At 44.6% G+C, this 18,977-nt stretch overlaps 2 protein-coding genes across 2 annotated transcripts; one reads left to right on the top strand and one right to left on the bottom strand.

The window, feature by feature from the left end:
- Positions 1-63: 63 nt before the first annotated feature.
- derl1 (derlin 1) lies at positions 64-7,275 on the bottom strand. Its single transcript, XM_062464851.1, has 8 exons — positions 6,904-7,275; positions 5,764-5,875; positions 5,513-5,577; positions 4,789-4,815; positions 4,471-4,566; positions 4,278-4,330; positions 3,905-4,015; positions 64-1,377 (listed from the first exon to the last, which is right to left on the bottom strand). The coding sequence occupies exons 1-8, from the start codon at positions 7,054-7,056 to the stop codon at positions 1,203-1,205; spliced, it is 792 nt and encodes a 263-aa protein (XP_062320835.1). The 5' UTR covers positions 7,057-7,275; the 3' UTR covers positions 64-1,202.
- A 300-nt stretch (positions 7,276-7,575) lies between these two features.
- Positions 7,576-18,595, top strand: tbc1d31 (TBC1 domain family, member 31). The gene is made up of 22 exons (XM_062464844.1): positions 7,576-7,988; positions 8,209-8,355; positions 8,461-8,576; positions 8,741-8,919; positions 9,030-9,181; positions 9,603-9,762; positions 11,965-12,165; positions 12,331-12,501; positions 12,717-12,796; positions 12,966-13,112; positions 13,318-13,451; positions 13,714-13,847; positions 14,143-14,322; positions 14,435-14,667; positions 14,960-15,112; positions 15,868-16,003; positions 16,246-16,338; positions 16,729-16,875; positions 17,189-17,383; positions 17,508-17,661; positions 17,801-17,965; positions 18,091-18,595. The coding sequence occupies exons 1-22, from the start codon at positions 7,915-7,917 to the stop codon at positions 18,225-18,227; spliced, it is 3,288 nt and encodes a 1,095-aa protein (XP_062320828.1). The 5' UTR covers positions 7,576-7,914; the 3' UTR covers positions 18,228-18,595.
- The last annotated feature ends 382 nt before the right edge of the window (positions 18,596-18,977 follow it).

Below are 18,977 nucleotides of genomic sequence, written 5' to 3'. Positions count from 1 at the left end.
TACAAAATGCCGTTTGAGTGAATCACTTCAGGACCTCATCCTCAATATTTCAGATTGACAGTATTGACCAGAGATGCATCCTTCTGTTTATTGAAGTACAAAATACTATTGTACAAAAGTCAACAGAAGAAGGCACAGACCCATCCCATAGGAAACAAGCAGACAGCAATCATAAGCTATGCAACTGAGGCAACTCAAGTGTCGATGGTCACTGTCCATCTGTTGGTACCATTCTTAACCTCGGGGCATGTAGCAATACAACAGATGCTGATGACGTCCTAATCTAAAATATTGGTGGACACAAATCAATCACCAAGCATCTTGTTGATTCATATTCTTTCACAGTTCAATATCTTATCACACACATTTGCATGGCATCAGTGAAATCTCACGGTTTCATTTAAGTTGCTTTTCTGTGGTGCAAAGTAAAGGAGGGAATCCTAGCCAGTGTTGCCGTTTTATTTGACAAACTTTGTAGCCAGCAATCTACCATGTTTACAGCTGCACTAGGACAACCTGACCACTTGTGTGGCATGCTCTACCCCAGCATGATGGCAAATAAAACCTTCTCAGATGAATTTCTGTTCATCTCACACTGCGCTCTATTTATAGGAGTTTTAGAATGCTATGTGTGTAAGAATCATTTTATCGTGTTTGTAACTCAAACAATATAAGAATCAGGCATGACATGGCAACACAAACACCGTAACAGCACGGTCAACAAATGGAAACCGGTTATGAATGGAGTTTATATGAGCCTTTTTATACAGAGACGAACGTGTGAGTGAACGCAGCAGTGGAGGAGGGATGGGCGTATAGGCTCTCCTCATGCCACAACAAACAATGCAATCTTCTATAAAGGCTGAATGTGGCTGCACATACACACACACGCGCACACACACAGAGCAACTGGTTAATTACAGTGTAATCTGATATGGCATCTTGTGAGAGCGCAGGAACAAAATAACAACATGCTGGTTTGTCTGCAGCTGCAACATCATTTCTGAACCAGTCCAAAGGATGGGGGAGAAAAAAAGGAGGGGGGGGGAAGAGACTAGAGTATAAAATCCATGTTTCTGTTTATGCATCATCTGGAGGTCCGCAGCAGTGGTCTTCTGGAAGGAGAACTTGGGCGTCAACAGTCTCTTTGTCCTGCTACCTGCAGAGTTGGGTGACAGCCCCAGAGACCCGCCTCTGCCCGTTCAGTCATCTCCAAGGCGGAATCCATGGCCCCAGTTGTGACGGCCTCTTCCGCCGCCGCCGCCACCACCACCACCCTCGTTCCCACCCCCCTGCTGCTCCTGGGCAGCAGGTCTCCTGCTTGGAGGGGCTCCAAATCCTGACACCCCCCCTCTCCTGTTGGGGAGGAAGCGGTACCTGTACACAGAGAGGAACATTTAGAGACTTCTAGAAAAGGATGGAAGCAGAGAGCTGGATACAAAAGATAGTTCTACAGACGCTCTGGATAAGAGCGTCTGCTAAATGACTACCGTATTTTACGGAAAATAAGCCGCGGCTTGTACTCCAATTTTACAGTTTTATTGTGCTTGTGCAGCTTATATTTCGAAGCGGCTTAGTCCGGTTTTAGAACAAAAAAGTGTCTTCGTCTGAAGATCTCTACAGGCCGTGCAGCTAATTTTATGCTCAACACTTGAACGGGGGCTTATTAATTGAAAGAGGAGTTATTTACTGTGTTGTCTCAGTTACACTATCAGGGCTTGGAAATACAGCGACTTGCTAAAGCAGGAAAATGGCTAGTAGAACATAACATTTCATAATAATTTCAGTTAATCAAACAGCTGCAAGACCCAGTGAAATGTTATAGGCTAGGCTAGCTAGCAAAATAACGCTGAGGCCTGTTGAGGCCTAACAACATTACTAATTCAACTTTGGTAGTCTAACCGAGCTCTTTGTAAGTTCGTTTTAGATATAATTGTATATGATCGTGTGGACAATAAGACACGGACGCGGTCTCTTTTCATAACTTGTATTTTACCACTGCTCTTCTTGACATCGCCATTCGAACAGGCCTAATTGATTTCACGTAATGCTTTCAGCACCAAGCCTACGGCAACTCCCGAGGGACCAAACACCCTTGTCCTCAGGATTTGCAAGCTAGCTAAACTTATAATATATCTAAAATAATTTTGTAGACATAACAATAGATTCTGCCACGAAATGAGTGACTTGGCTTTATTTCTGGACAAAGTATCCACAACCGAAGTGTGTAACAGTTACACAATGCTGTAAGATCGCCTATACTCGTGCATTGCTCTTGGTACCCAGAATGCCCTGCGGCAAGCTGAAAAGCTACTAAATGAAGGGCATTAGCTTAGTTAAATAAGCATTGTTTGGAGTTCTATTGTTGTGTTAGTTCTGTTTTGATATGTGTAATGCTATAGTCTATAGTTTAGATAATTTGAGTGTTCACCCTGATTGGGAATGTTGTCTAGTTAGATCTCTATCCAAGCTGTCCACATTTACAGCATGAATGTGCAAGTAATCATTCAAGAGCAATGGTCCGCGCAACGGCAACGTTGTTTACATATAAAGTGCGGCTTGTATTCCGGTGCGGCTTACGCCTGGGACACACTGCCTGCGATCAGCTGCGATGCGCCTGGAAGCGCCTCTTTTTTCTTTCGGCGTCCATGTTATCAAATGGGACCGACCACACTGGCTGCGAAGCGCCGCGATCGAGACGCTTGCGAAATCGGCTGCAGGATGATGAAATACACCATATTAGTTGATATATTTGAATTAAAAAACATGTTATTAAGATTTTACTCCATTAATTGTAGACTACGGTGAACATTTGTAAAGTTGTAGACTTTATAATTACACAATGTTGGTAACGAACGTTCTTTACATGTGGTTACCCTGATGAAATACACCATATTAGTTGATATATTTGAATAAAAAAACATGTTATTAAGATTTTACTCCATTAATTGTAGACTACGGTGAACATTTGTAAAGTTGTAGACTTTATAATTACACAATGTTGGTAACGAACGTTCTTTACATGTGGTTACCCTGATGAAAACAAATGAAAATAAACGGATTGATCCGTTGAGCTAGCATGCCCGTAGTTGTTTTGTTTGTTTGAGAGAAACGAGTTGCACGCGTTGCACACAACACACATGCAGACATAGCCTACCGAGAGAGAACCCCCAAGTCGATTTCTAAAATCAGCATCAAATGAATTCTCGAAGTTGAAAAGCACAGGGAGTTGTTGTATGTCAGCAACAATTTTACAAGAACAACGTAGATAAGGATCAATGCTGGGATATAGCCAATGCCATGTTTATGTACCATGTCAGCGTAAAGGAAAGCTCAGAGTAGCTGAAAGGCTTGGTGACCGGCGAGAAATGCGCGTCTGGTGTGAACAGCTTTTGCTCAGTCATAGCCGATCGTAGCCGATCGTGGCGCGGCGAGTCCAGGCGCTTCGCAGCCAGTGTGTCCCAGGCGTTATACTCAAATTTACAAACGTAAAGTGCTCATTCTGGGGGGGTGCGGCTTGTACACGATGCGGCTTATTTTCCGTTAAGTACGGTAAATGTACATACAGTAGGTGGTTATTGTCTATGAGCTAGATATTTGATACTAGGATCTGTGGTTAAATCAACAGGACTGTAAACTAACTAGGGACTACTGGGAAATGTGTATGAGTTCAAGCTATAGGCCACAAGTATAGGAGATAAAGGACTAAAGGTGAAGCTACAGCAATGTAAAGTAGTAGGACTACAGGCTGTTATAAGAGTCCAAAACTACAGATGAGAGGTGTTTCTATGTAGGGCGACTAGGAACACAACACACACACATATATTAAAAGACAAGGAAATTGGGAGATAAACTGGAGGGTATGAGCAAGGGGACTGAGGTTCGTTGATACTAAGGAACTTACAGGAATTCTGGTGTGGACAGTAAAGACCGGCCTCCCAGATCCATGGGGTATTTGAACATGAGGAAGAAATAGAGATGGCCCACCAAGTTCCCGATCAACTCATTGACAACCCTGAAAGCATGACACAACAGAACGCAATGGTTACTCATTTGGATCCCCTCAAGGTGGCAGCTTGTCTTCCACAATGAGGCTGCAGTTCATAGGGCAAAACATGTGAGTCGAGAATGCACAAGGTCATGACATGAATGTCCGGTAAAATAAATGTACAGAATGAGAGATACCATTCTCGTCTTTGGACCAGCAACTTATCACACAAAACTATTGTAATAACAAACATTTAGACCGAAACCAATGAGAGAATCGAAAAACTTACGAGCCACCGATTATGTAGTTAAAGCCCAGTATAACCCAAGGTAGATAACATGCCTAGAGGACGAGAGATACTGTGTGAGGAAAACATTTGAAATCCATATATTTTCATGAAGAAATATACATAAATTATATATATATATTATATTTACAGTAGGAAATTGCCAGTAAAAATATTTTATAAAAGCCTGTTGTACCTTGAAGCGTGTACCAAACCAGAAGGACACGACCATGTCTCTGTTGAGTTGGGCCCACACGTACAACACAGACATGATCAGCGGGATCATCAGGAGCTGGAGGAACACACACACAAAACACATCAGCCATCTTAGAATCTAAGATCTAATCTAAGACTTATACTGTTTTGCTAGTTCACACAGCACTATGATGTGATGTAGCTAATAACAGTAAAAGCAACAGAATGGAATATCATAGCTAGCTGAAGAACACAAAGTTCTGCAGTCAGCCTTTTCATTCTCATCAGTAGTGTTCTGATAGGAGAAGGAGACGCTTACCTGCATGTCCATCATTAAGCCAGTTATCTACACCACGTGGGTCAAGGACAACAGCATAATTTCAAGTAAGTGACATTTTTAGATCTGTGTTACACAGCTTGATGATTTCACTGCTGTAGAGATTTAACAATAGGCAGCACAACACCGCACACAACTCACACAGATTTCATTTGAAATGCACACACCTCATTTTGACTAAAGCTAGGCTAAGACTTGAGGCAGTGGGTGTGGGACTTAACCCAGTCTCTAATGTGAGCTGAGCCTCACATGACCTAGATTAAGTGCTTGACTGTGCAGGGAGATTGTATGCCACTGTACCACGGGCACAGTGCCAGTCTAACCTGGCACACTGGCCAGGCTGCGGAACATAATACCACAGCAGCAGTATAAGCCTGGGCAGCATGGGTTGAGCAGAATATGTACAATGTTTACTTTTAATTGTAATCACTGCCAGGTTCATATTGTAATCACTAGGTGAATACTTAGGACAGAGAAAGATCTATCATGTGACTATTTATTATTTTATCTAAGAACCAAGTACATATTTAGGAGTCAAACCATTTTAAGCAAGAAATTCACATTTTCTCTTTATTATGTCCTTTCCAGGGGTCATTGTTGTCACCGCTGTTTACTAGGCATCTAACAACAGCTCATGAAAGTACCACTGGAAAGCAATACATCTCACAGGCTAGTGGGAGGCCAGTGTAAATATGTGAAAGGATACAACGATGCAGATCCAGTTGAAGAGCAGCATGAACACATAGTCAGCTGGTCGCCCATCGAACGCACCTAGACAGAGCAACCATGACTCAGTGGTACCATTACATGGCAGACCAGACAGTTACCAGAGTGGCAGCACAACATTGATTATTTAAGATCCAGACACCACAGTAAACATAACTGATGGAAGTATGGCTTTCAGATAGTCAGCCAACTAGAAAGTTTATCAGCCAGCCAGCCACTGTGTCACCTTACCTGTCTCTAGTCTAGTGGAGTACTGGTAGAGGAAGTACAGATTGACCAGGTAGAGAAAGCCAGTCCCTGGACCCACAGGGAAGTAGAGTGTCGAGGACAACGGTCTCCATATCTGTCCAGAAGTGGGAGAAAGGTGATTTTACCAAACAACATTTATTGTAGATAAAATACAATTCAGCCCAGGGAACAAGAATATAGTTTGGTTTTCATTCCTATTAATAGCACAACAGGGGGCCTTGAGATCTAAACATGCTAAACTCATAGTTCAAATCATATATTGCCAAAGGCATGTAGTCTGTATAGACTACTGCAGCTCCCCATGTTTTATAAATGACTGCACACAGACTCTCCCTAATGTCACCTATGCCCAGGCATGAATGAACAGTGAGATCCTAGAATGGGATGTCTAGCCAGACACTAAGCTGCTCTGACAGCTACAGTGTGTCTGCTGCTCATATCTGTCACAGAAACTAAATGTATGACATAATAGATTATTGAAACAATGTTTATGTCACATTTTAATCTTAGTTGCCTTTTTTTTTGGGGGGGGGGGGGTCTTGAACATTGGCCTGTTTGTTTAGTAGACTAGCATGTATCTCATCTGTAGCATACGAGTGGTTCACATGAGCCTACTACAACACAGTACACACACACACACAAGTATATTTATAGGGCAGCGTCAGCATTATCTCACTGGGTGGTGGATGGACCATTGAGTCACTGCCTGGCTGTTGTCTGTCATCTATATACCATAGATGTTGTTATTGATACTCGAATGTGCTGTATGTGTTACGGGATTAAATGGCACCATCTGGTGGAATTATGAATTTGAGTTGCAAACCCTTAGTCAAATCAATGAATTTATTTGACCATAACGTTGCGATTCACATAAAAATGTGCTTCAAATTTGCTTATGAAGAGACAATCATGATACCATCAGCGGTGGAGGGAGTTTTGAAGAGTCATACATTCCGGATGTGCAACCTCACGTTCTTGATACTCGCTTTGTGATTGGACACAATTCACATCTCTCAAAGTCACAACCAACAAGGCCTGCAAGCGTTGCTAACTAGCAAATAGCTAGCTAATTAACTACGCAAAGATAGCTAAATACAACATTAACCCCACTTCAACACTCACCTGAAATTTGTGAAAGAAATACTCAGGCCATAAAACAAGGTACTTAGGACTGATCAATCCCAATTTCCCTATCAAGGGAACAGCAATTGACCCAGCAAACCAATACCGGGTGATGAACGGTATGCTTTTGAACCAGTCCCCGATGTCAGACATCTTTCCATATGATATCGGCCAAAATAAACACTGCCGAATGAATGTCCTCCAAAAAAAGAAAATACTCCGATTAGCTCCGTTTATGAATAGTTGGTTTCGATATCTACACTCTGCTTAAGCGTTTTCTTCCTTAGTTAAGTTTACATGACGTGGCTGCTCACTGTTAGCTCTTGCTTTGCTTACTTCCTGTCAAATTTGCACATCACCCACCAAGATACAGAAGGGCCAGCAAGCGGCCGAAAGGGGGCGTATGATTTGCTTACAGGTGAGTGAGGACTACAAATTAATACTACTATTATTATTTAAAAATGTAACGTTTTGCATTAATAAAAGTTCCTATTGTTTCCAAGTGGTTATATCAGCACAATCACTGATAACAATTTAAATTCTTACAAAGTTAAAGGACGGCGGGGGCCAACTGACAGAAGCTAAGAGGGAGTTGTTGAGTTTATAAATGAACTTCAATACCCACAATGCATTTATATATTTACATGCAATACGCCACTATCAGGCGACAAAGAGTAACTGACATCACTAAAACAAGTAGATGGTTGGCTATTTAAAAAGTTAATTAGAAACTAAGAACATTTCTAAATGTGAAACACCAGTTTTTACTTTGTATAGCCAAGACTTATTGTATAAGCGTTACTCTAATAGTTATTGTGTCATTTTGACTTATTCACACTGTTCATAAGAAGCTAACGCTAACGTTCTTTTTTTAAATTTCGCGCTGTACTTACCGCCAGACGATAGCTAGGTTTAGCAAGCTGGCTGGTTAAAGTTTGCTAGCTAACGAGCTAGCTGTACTAACTTACACTAACAAATGTTCAGTCAGACTACAACGTAGCAGTAAATAAAATGCAGGTGACAGATATAGGAAGCAAAGAGGAGGGCAAAGTGTGGCATCGTAAACCAACACCAACTAGCAATGGGTGGGCTTGCTAAAATATTTATCTTTATGTCTGCTGTTGTTGTCACCTTGCTAGGTAGATAGTTAACTTTTGTTTTCAATCAAATCACTTACTTCCAGCTGTTTTGCAGTGTGAGGATGGAGACTACATTAAAACGATATACATAGAGAAAGACAATACACAGTCAGTTAAGATCATTCAGGGATTTAAATTTAATACGCAATTATTTTGACTTTTTCAGGGTTATTGTTACAGTGATTCGCAGTGCATCTGCTTATCAATCAAAAACTGTGCGCTTTCTACATGTCGCCTTTGACACGACAGGGGAGTCATTCCTGGCTGGAGACCACCATGGGAACATATATGTGTTTGATATCACCAGAAACAGGTGATTTAACTTGGTTACTCGCATATAAAGAATGTACTTTCTCTCACGGAACTGGTTAACTGCAAGGATGCTGGCCTCTTATATGTTCTCATATTTTTCCACCAGGTTTAAACTTGTTCAGAGAACAGGGCAAGCATGCACGGCATTGGCCTTCAACCTGCGCAGGACAACAGAATACTTGGTTGCTCTTGCAGATTACTCCATCAAGTGCTTTGACAAAGGTAGGCATATTGCTGATACTTTACTGCCTAGTTATTGGCACTGGCTGGTGTGTTAAGATTTTTTCAAATTAAACTCGCATTCTCATTTCTGACATCTGTTATTTGTTCAGTTCTGAAAATGGCTAGCGCTGATTGTGAAGGGTGTGGTGTCTTGTCCCTGCCAGACACCAAGCAACTAGTGAGCTGGATGCGAGGCCACGAGGGGGCGGTGTCCCACCTGTCTGTCCACGGGTCTGGCCGCTACGCCATCACCACCTCGGCCGACGCTGCTCAACTCTGGGACCTAGACACCTTCCAGAGGAAGAGAAAGCTCAACGTCCGCCAGTCTGTGGCCATGCAGAGGGTGAGCTCCCTCACAGAAGGCTTGAGTGAGATTTGGGGTCTCGCGTGGTGGAATCAAACGGTTCAAATTGTAATGCTGATGCTTGATCTTGTGTGTGTTTGTGTGTTCAGGTGTTTTTCCTTCCTCTGAGTAACACCATTCTGAGCTGCTTCAGTGATGACTCCATCTTCGCCTGGGAGAGCGACACGCTGTCCTGTAAATACCAGCTGCCTGTCCCAGACCAGGGGCCCAGGCTCCAATACAAGGCCTTCTCTGTCACAAGGTGGGTCCGAGGTTCAGATACAGGAGCCAAGATTTAACTCGTTTTTCGAGTGTATATCTGTGTATAAAACTAATAAAAATTGTATATAAAAAAATTAAATTAAAACTGTCTGTTTTAAACATCGGTCATTATGGTAAAAAACAGATGTATTCAATGTACATTTACCAAACATCTACATTCACATATATTTATTACAAATATACCCGTTCTTTTATTGTTGCAAAAATAGATTTAACTTATACTTTTTGCACACCTCTCAGTTATGTCAATTCAAATCTGAGATAGGGTTGAAGGATCCACAAATCAGATCTGGTTCCTCTCCTGCCTAGGATTAAAACACCAGCACAGGAGTTGTTGCCGTGATATCTGAATATCTCTACTATACTCTGCGTGTGTGTGGACCTCTGGTGTGTGTTTGCAGTGACGGTAAGACCCTGGCTGCAGGGGGGCGGTCCAACCTCCTGCACCTGTGGTGTCTGGAGAGCAGGCAGCTCCTCAGGGTTGTCCAGATGCCCCCCAAGGTCCGCACTGTGAGACAGCTGGAGTTCCTCCATGACAGTTTGGATGGCAGCACCAGCCAGGTACTGGGCAGGATAAGGGGAACTTCTAGATCTTCTGATATGTGTGATACTGACGTTTGGAGAGATATCAGGAGATTATTAATTTTCTCTTCACTAAATTTCCCTTTTGGAAAGTCAAATTTAAGATAAAATCTTATGCATATTGAAAATATGTGTCTATAGACTGCTAACTGTAGAAGGTAAGAATTTAGGGTTAAGTTAAAGAAGAGATAATTCGAGATGAGCATACTAGTAGTTGGTGTTATCATTTTTCCTTTGCTTTCGTTTAGCATTTTCTGAGTATATTATTATTTGAATAGTTTTCCTACTTTTATTATTACATAATTTATAATAGTTAACCCTATATTTCAGAGCAGGTAAATGTAATAGGCTAATAATAGCTAATGTCATATTGCACATATTTTTGTCCTATTTCCCCGAATGCAATAAGGTTAGGCTACTTAAAGACACCTTCCACTCAAAGTATGTACTAAATGGCATAAATGCTGCCAATTGATAATTGACGTAACAACTTATTGTAAGTGGTCAGTAGCCTAGCCTATAGCCTATATATCGATTAAGGTAGGCCATTCAAAAGCATGTACAGTCTGCTTCATTTGATCTTGATAGGCTAAGCATTCTGTAGCAAATAATAACAATAAACCCTCTATTTATTAATTAAAACTACTTCAGCATAATAATCAGGGTTCTAAATTAACTTTTTTGATCACCAGCCAATTTCTGATTCTGATTTCTGATTGGCTGGTAACTTTAGAAAGTTACCAGCCAATCAGAATTTCCACTAGCCAAATTCTTTCCGGTGAAAATAAGAACAATTATGAGTTTCCCTGAATGCATTTGATCATTTTATTAACATTGTTGGCATGAAAAACACAGAAAATGAAGAAAAATTAAGCACAGAAGTATGATGCAAGGGTATGTGAAATCACCAATTCGTAAGGACACGATTTATTGTAGATGGCTAAAACGTCCATTCGCGTCATGAGATTGACTCCTGCCCATGCATTTACAGAAACGTCTTGTCCTAAGCAGGCATTAATTAAACTGACCTAATATACTCTTTATTAAGAACAGTGTATTTACATTACACTAGACTGTGTCAGTAAGCAACATCATTTTTCTTATGCGTAGACTACATGCGGCAATCCTTACAAAACATGACAACATTTTCATTGTCAAACACAAGCCATTCCCGATCCGTCGGCCATTTGGCATTACATTTTCTTTTCTTCGTTTCTCTAGTGCTATCAATTCCTCATCCCCTGCCTCGTTCCTCTTCTCGCCCCCAGAAGTTTGTCCTAACCACCGCCGCATTAAGTTAACTTTTTACTTTACTTTACTACTCTAGCTCTTATTACCTCCTATGATGCGCTATGCTTCGTTTTACTTCCTTGTGTTTTCTGGTGGACGCTCCGTTCGTTTCCACGGTTTCTCGCGCCGGTTTCACTTCAACTGCGCGCAGCCAATGGGCGTATAAAACGTTATCACGTAGCATTACGGCACAGTGTTCATGGGAAACTTAGGAAGTACTGCCGGGGGATAAATGACCGAGAACCATGCCGAGAACAGAGCCTTATGTATCATTCATCTAATGCCTCATGTATCACCGGCCAAACTGGCTAGTGAGTTTTTATTAACACCCGCCAAAACGAATTTTAACCCGCATTTGGCGGGTTGGCGGGTGTTAATTTAGAACCCTGATAATAATGCACCTAAAATACAAACGTGAGCAAGGGCAGCAATCGCTATTGAATCAACAGATGTGCAATTTAGCTAGCAGGGGAAGAATACAAACAATGAAAATCAGAAGTTAACTTAATTTAAATTTGCAAGAACTATACACTAATACAATAACAGGCTTAAATGAACTGAAAAGTTATATGACTTACAGTTCTCAAGGACGCACACAGGCAATCTCAACTGCGGTGTGAAGCGCGTGTCCGTGCTATTCTCCGACATTCACTCTAACAATCACTGCTGATAGACGGCCTTTTGTACAGCCCTATTTATGATACCGTGGCGGCAGAAATTTAGCCGTGGCGACCCGCCGAAATCAACATAGAGGAAACACTGGTTCACCTCCTTGCAATCAAGAATTCCATCTTTCTGTCTATACAGTTATGCAAGTTTATTTGACAAGAAACAAACTTACTAGCCAGCTAACTCATTGCGCCCGTTTGGTTGTGTTGTGGTGTTGCTCAGACCCTGGGTGTGTTGAGCCAGGACGGCATCATGCGCTTCATCAACACCCAGACATGCAAGCTCCTGTTTGACATCGGCTCCCACGAGAACGCCATCACCACGGTGGCGCTCAGCCCCAGCGGGCGCAATGTGGTCGCCGTCATGGACAACGGCAGCCTGAACATCTACAGCGTTCAGGGACTCACCCAGGACCTCAACAAGGTAGCCATCCCCAGGTTCTAAAAACCCCTCAGGACCTTCATGATGCTGGCTATTGTCTAACGAGCAGTGGATCAACAACATAGTATCTTAATACAAATCTGCCTTTATACATATCTTCCTTCATATGCCTTTTATATACACACCTGCTTTCTGCCCCTCCCCAAGCCACCCCCACCCCTGGTGAAGGCTGTGATTGGAGGGGACAGTGAGGAACAGTCGGCTCTGTGGGTGAAGGTGAAGTCTGAGAAGGTCCAGAGACCAGCGAAGACATCGGGGCGGAGGGTGCAGACCAGAGGGCTCAGACCTCCAGCTTTCTCCATGGCAGAGGACAAAGAGGTGCGGTGTTGTTCAGCAGATTTCTGCATCTGGGCACCGCAGTACCCCACATATTAGACAGAGGGCAGTAGGATTCTATATTCATCTGTCGCGTCATAAAGATCCAATAGATTTGATTTAAGGGATATCGCAAAAACAATTAATAGGCCTAGTTTTAATATCATTCAATTTTCAATCCGAACCTTAGTGAACTGGTTTGGTTTGGTTTTGTCCAGAACGACCTGCCTGACGGTTTGAACAAGAAAAGGCTGGTAGCTCTACTGAAGGCCTTTGGAGAGTATCCTGCCAAATACCGGTGAGACACAGCCACAGAGACGTCATGTCACTGCCAACATGGACATGGGGAAGACTATCACGGTCGCAAACTTGTGCCGCTGACACGTACAGTTCCAGTTTCCAATCACTGTACCCCCTTTATTGGATCTTTTGTAAATTAGAGACTCATTTGCCCCCTCCCCTAACAGGATGTTTGTGTGGCGCTCTCTGCTGCGTCTGCCGGAGAACCACGCGGCCTTCAGTAGCCTGACGGACAAGGGCCTCCACCCGGCCTACGCCAGCCTGCAGGAGCGCTACCCCATCAAGAGCCACAAGCTGCAGCGAGGACTCCAGAGGTCTGTGCTGGACCGTTGACACCAGGCTGGATCGGATCTAACCTGATTGCACTGTTGTGCATTTAGATAGTGTCAGCCACGCGTTTGCCATCTCAAAATGGAGTGTCATCTTCTCCCTGATCTGAAAGTAATTTGAATATTCGATTAGTGAAATCGTTGAATGTGTGTTTCACACTCGGCCGTCGTCTGTCCTCTGTTTGCGCAGGGTCCTCTCTGCCCTGGCTCACTGGTCGGCCATCTTTGGTGAGACAGACTACCTTCCTCTGGTGGCCTTCCCCTTCGTCAAGCTCTTCCAGAATAATCCACTGGTTTGCTTCGAGGTGGTCGCCACCGTTATAGGTACATATAGCACACAAGTTGATATACTTACGTTCATATAGAATGAATGACGTGTGCATCCTACTGGAAAGCTGTTGTATTCATTGCTGGGCTGTGTTCCATTCCATCGCGCTTACCCCATCTTCACAGGTAGAAAGAGGAAAGCCTTTTTATGTACACCTACCCTGTACCCTATCTGTTAAAAGCAGTCAAACTTCCTGGATTGAAACCAAGCCCAATGGCTATCACATAAAGAAAGTTTGTGTCCTTCGGTTTGTTCCAGTAAACTGGTGCCAACACTGGTTTGAGTACTTCCCAAACCCGCCCTTAAACGTGCTGAGCATGGCCGAAAACGTCCTGGCACACCACGACAAGGAGCTCCTGCAGCACTTCATAGACTGTGGGGTGACCTCACAGGTACTGAACTGAACATCTTTTTAGACTTGGTTTATTCTGTAGCTAGAGTTAAAGAGACATTGTCATTCTGTAAATATTTTAAATCTTTTCTCCTGTCAATGATGAATGTGAACAATGCAAGTTATGCATGGAACGCAGCTCATTGGAGTTTGTATGTGTTTATTGCGAAGTTATAATATAGAAATAAAGTTGAAGCCAGCAGCATTACAGAGAGGACACATAGATAAAATCGTATATTTCTCCATGTTCCAAATAATGTTCCATCTACTTTTCCCTGCCCCCACCCCCACACCAGCTGTACATATGGCCCCTGCTGGAGACCCTGTTCTCCGAGGTGCTCACACGAGACGAGTGGCTGCGCCTGTTTGACAACGTGTTCTCCAACCACCCCTCTTTCCTCCTCATGGCCGCAGTGGCCTACGTCACCAGCTGCAGGGCACCCCTCCTCCTCTGCTCCCGCAAGGAGGACTTTGAGGTAGGACCTCTTCCCCTTCCCCCCCCCAGCCTTATACATTTAAAAAAGAAAGAAAAACATTAGGTCTGTCCCTCCTAACTCCTGTACTAACTTTACCCCTCCCCCCCTCCAGTATTTCTTCCACCACCGTAACAACCTGGACCTGGTCTCCATGGTGAAGGAGGCGTACCGGATAATGGACAGCACCCCGGCGGAGCTCCACCCCAGTGGCCTGCTGGCCGACGCAGAGCCCTTGACCCGGGGCCAGTACCCCGTTTTCAACAAGTATCCCTCCTGCGTGGTGGAGTACCAGTCCCAGGAGCGCCAGAGGATCCGGGAGCAGGAGTTGGACTACCTCAGGGAGAGGTGAGGACACTGGAGAAGCCATGAAGACTTCCGCCATTTTGCTTTGTTTCCAAAAACAAGTCAGGTGTGCATGGTTAGCAATGAATGTGTGAACCGGTCCAGTTTGGCTCCCTGTTAGCCAACTGAAGTGCAGTATAAGTAGCTTATTGCTGCTGCATTGTTGTGTCCCCGTAGTTGACTATCTCCAGGTTTAAATAGTTTGAGTGTGCTTGTGTGTGCGTGTGTGCGAATGCGTGCATGTGTGTGTATATACGTGTGTGTGTGCTTGCGTGTGTGGTGTGTGTGTGTGCAGGCAGGCGCTGCAGCAGCTGCGGGTGGAGACGGTACGTCGGCGGGCGGAGGAGGAGGCGTGGTACAGCCAGCAGGAGCTGCTGCAGCAGGCTGAGGAGCAGCGCAGGAGGATCCTGGAGGAGGAGGAGGCCAGGCTCACCCTGCAGAGGACCAAGTCAGCGCACACATGCAAACATGCACATATACACAAATGCAGACATACACACATACGCATGCAGAAATACACACATCTAAATAAAACACAGCTATAGACATATTAGTTTTGCATGGTAAAAAATAAATGATACCATATGAAAATACAATTTATTAGCAGTGGTACTAAACTGGCATTTAGAGATAAACTGTCATATGTGCCAAAACAGGCTGTAATACAGCGGTGATAAAATGTACCTGTGTCTTTAAGACAAGCAGGACTGTGTGACATCACGCCCACATGCTGCTGGCGTGCGAGAGAGTCGAGTGGCTGTAGAGACGTCGATAAGCAATGGCCACAGAAAGGTTCCAATTGAAAATAACCGACTATAACATGGTCAAATTGCCCCCTTTTTCATGAAATCATTAGTATCCAGTACCTTGATACTTTAATAATAATAAGACTTTATTTATATAGCACATTTCATACAAGAATTGCAGCTCAATGTGCTTGGATACTTTCTATGGTAGCAGTATCCAAGTCCCAATGTTGGTATTGTGACAACCCAAGGACATATTTATACCTGCATGAAATTGGATCTAAAATACGCTGATCTAAAATACTGTACAAAAACACACTCACATATGTAAAAAACAGATATATACGACACACACAAATGATGTACATACACAAAACTCTGATAAAGAAGCACAGATACAATAAATACATACAGAGGGACAGATAAGTCCAATTCTGATACGTGTGTGTATGTGCAGGGTAGCAGCCATGAAGAGAGAGCTGAAGGTGAAAGAGCTGCAGCTGTTGGATGCTGCCAAGACGCGGTTCCTGAAACACACACACGACCAGAGAACCAGCCAGCTGCACAGACTGGACCACGACATCCAGAGAAAGGTCCAGAAAGCCCTCTCGCATAACCTGCGGTTGACGCTCCCTCACTCTGCCCCAGCAGCAACGCTCTTATTGGGTTCTAGTGTGAAGAGTAAATATTTTCTGTGTGCGTGGGTGTTAGTGTGGTATAACTTTGTGTGTGTGTACATGTTTATTTGTGATGTAGTGTTTGTGTATGCATGCAGGCATTGTCTGCGGGGGTGTACTACAGAATATAACGTGTGTGTGTGGGGGTGTGTGTGCAGATGGACCTGCGGGACCAGGAGACTGCGGCGGCCGTGCAGGATCTGGAAGTGAGGCAGATGGAGCTGGAGGCTCAGAGGAAGCTGCTGGAACAGGTGGGCCAGCCTGGAGAACACTGAACACTGCTCCAGCACAGCTCCATCCATACAGCTACTCTGATGCAGAACTAAGCACATTTAGATCGGAGGGAGAGAGGGCCAAACACTTCTCCTGTAATCTCCTTCTTGGAGCGTACTTCCTACAAATGATACATTTGATACAACTACAATCAAAATCCAATGTAGTAAATGGTTACATGTGTAGATTGACATTACAGGACTTTCAATACAAACACATTATGTAGTTTATTTAAAGACTTAAGCAGTTGTCTCATGAAGGCCTAAACACTCATTATAGTCTATCGTTCAGTCAGCGTGTACTGTTTTCTTTTCAGTCAAGTTGTGCTGTATGGAATGTAATGTGAATGGAGTGTCCTTGTCCTCCAGCGCCTGGCCATGGAGCAGGAGCGTGTGAGCGAGGAGGTGAGGCTGGAGGTGGACACTAGGACCAGGAGGGCTGAGCTGGAGGCGGCCGCCCAGCAGCGGCTCCTGAGCCTAGACGATGACACAGAGCTGGGCCCGGCCACGAGAAGAGTGAGTCATGCTAACACACCCTGACATGGCCGAAACAGAAGTGATAGACCGCCTGTGTTCTCTCACCTCCAGGTGCACTGGGCTCCCAAAAACAAGAGTCTTTTTGTGCATGTACACGCACCCATGCCACGACACACATTCTCACACAATTCCCTTCTAATTTGTATATTTTATTTTCATTCTAACCATTAGAATGAAAGGGGGAGGTGGGCAATACAAAATAAGAGAGACTTCGTATGAGAGCAGCTCAACAGGGATCTCCTAATTATTCTTCACTCAGCCGTCTCCACTAACTCCCCCCCCCACCCCTCAGGTGCTGGAGGAGTCCCTGGCCGAGGCGGGCCAACTGGGGGTGGACTCTGCCTGGCAGGGCCAGGTGGCGCAGCGTCTGGGGTGGGCTGAGGAGGAGCAGGGGAGGAGGTACGAGCGGCTGGCCGGGCTGCACAGGGAGGCCCGCGTCCGGGAGGAACAGCTCCTCCACACCCTGAGGGACACGGAGGGCAGGAAGGTATGAGAGGAGGAGCAGGAGGAGGAGGAGGAGAGATGGGGAAGGAGAAATAAAGAAACAGAAAGAAATGTCAAAGAAATCATCTCTCGAGCAAATATAAACCCAGTGTGTGTGCGTGCCTCAGTGGGAGGAGGTGGTGTGTTTGCAGGACCAGCTGCAGCAGGACAGACAAACGGGCTGCGTGGCCGATGCTCAAAGGACACAGCAGCTCAGCCAGGACAGACTGGAGACACAGCAGCACCTGGACAACCTCCGGAGCAGCCAGCAACACACACTAGGTGTGTATAGCACACACACTGTCTGTGTCACACACAATTCACATTCTCTGGTTGGAGATATGGTGTATGGTAACTGACAGGTGTGTGTGTGTGTGTGTGTGTGTGTGTGTGTGTGTGTGTGTGTGTGTGTGTGTGTCAGACGGACAGAGGGAGAGGAGAGCAACGTCTCCCTGCTCCACCAGAGGGCTGCCTCCCAGACCAGAGACAGCTGCTGCAGCCTTCACTTCGGCCCTGGCCCCCCCCCAGATAGACGGCTCCCCCGTGTGTCTCAACAACCAGTCCGCCTCCGACGACTCCACCAGCTGTGAGTACGGATGCTTCGGCAAGATGCTTACAAACACACACACACAAACAAATAAACTCAAAGGCTCACAGGTGTTATCCTCTTTGCCCACTCATTCCTTTTTTTCTGTATATGTGTGTGTCAAGTTTCACTGGACCGAGGCAGAGAACAGCTGGACACCAGGGAGAGGGAGATGATGCAGGACATCCTGGAGCTGCGCCTCAAGCTGGCGGCCCGTGCGAAGAGGACGCTCTCGTCCGCCTCTCTGTCCCCCATCTCCTAATGACCACACCACACACACACAACTTTCTACACCATCCTCCCTCCTTCCCTGGCCGGAGGTGGGGACATTTCTATAGCTAGACTTGAAAGAGAGACATTTTTGTGTTTTTTAAAGGAGACTGGACTGGGAATGCAGTCTCACTTTCAGCGTTGAGACCAACTCCCTCACAGCCCAGGTGTTCACTGTGGTGAAGCGAGAGGGAAAACCACAAATCAAAATTTCCTGGACTTAATCACACAACCAGCTGTCAAAATACTAACACCCAAATCCCACAAAATGGCTGTACATTTGTTAAATCTCTCCTGTGTGCTTTTTAATATGTATTCGTTTTTTTAAATATTTGATAAAACTGAATCAATAACATTGGGTCATGGATGATGTGTGAATGATTTTCTCACGTTTCAGTTTCAAATCCTTACCAGTGCCTACGGTAGAGAGGGGGATTTTGGGGTGTTGCTGTGGAGGATTTCATGTATCTCCTGGGTTTACAGGCAGCAGAACCTGCTCTCAGATGCAGACACGTTACACCACTACAGCTGGACAAGAACGTACAAGGGCTGAGTGTGAATACTCTCAACATGCATGCTCCCTTCCTCCTTCAAGAAATCACTGATCTGGTCTACCTAGACAGCTGTGTAGGGCGGCATTCATCTATCCGCTCATGAGGAAAGGGGAGATTCCATGTAGGAGATGGGGAAGGTTGGATGTGTAGTATTCATAAAGGAGTTGGGAGGGAGGGAGTGGTGAGTG

The sequence above is a fragment of the Osmerus eperlanus genome, chromosome 7 (genome assembly GCF_963692335.1).
Source record: "Osmerus eperlanus chromosome 7, fOsmEpe2.1, whole genome shotgun sequence".
NCBI classification, from domain to species: Eukaryota; Metazoa; Chordata; class Actinopteri; order Osmeriformes; family Osmeridae; genus Osmerus; species Osmerus eperlanus.
The sequence above is the reverse complement of the archived record's forward strand: the minus strand, read 5'-3'. Positions and strand labels throughout refer to the sequence as shown.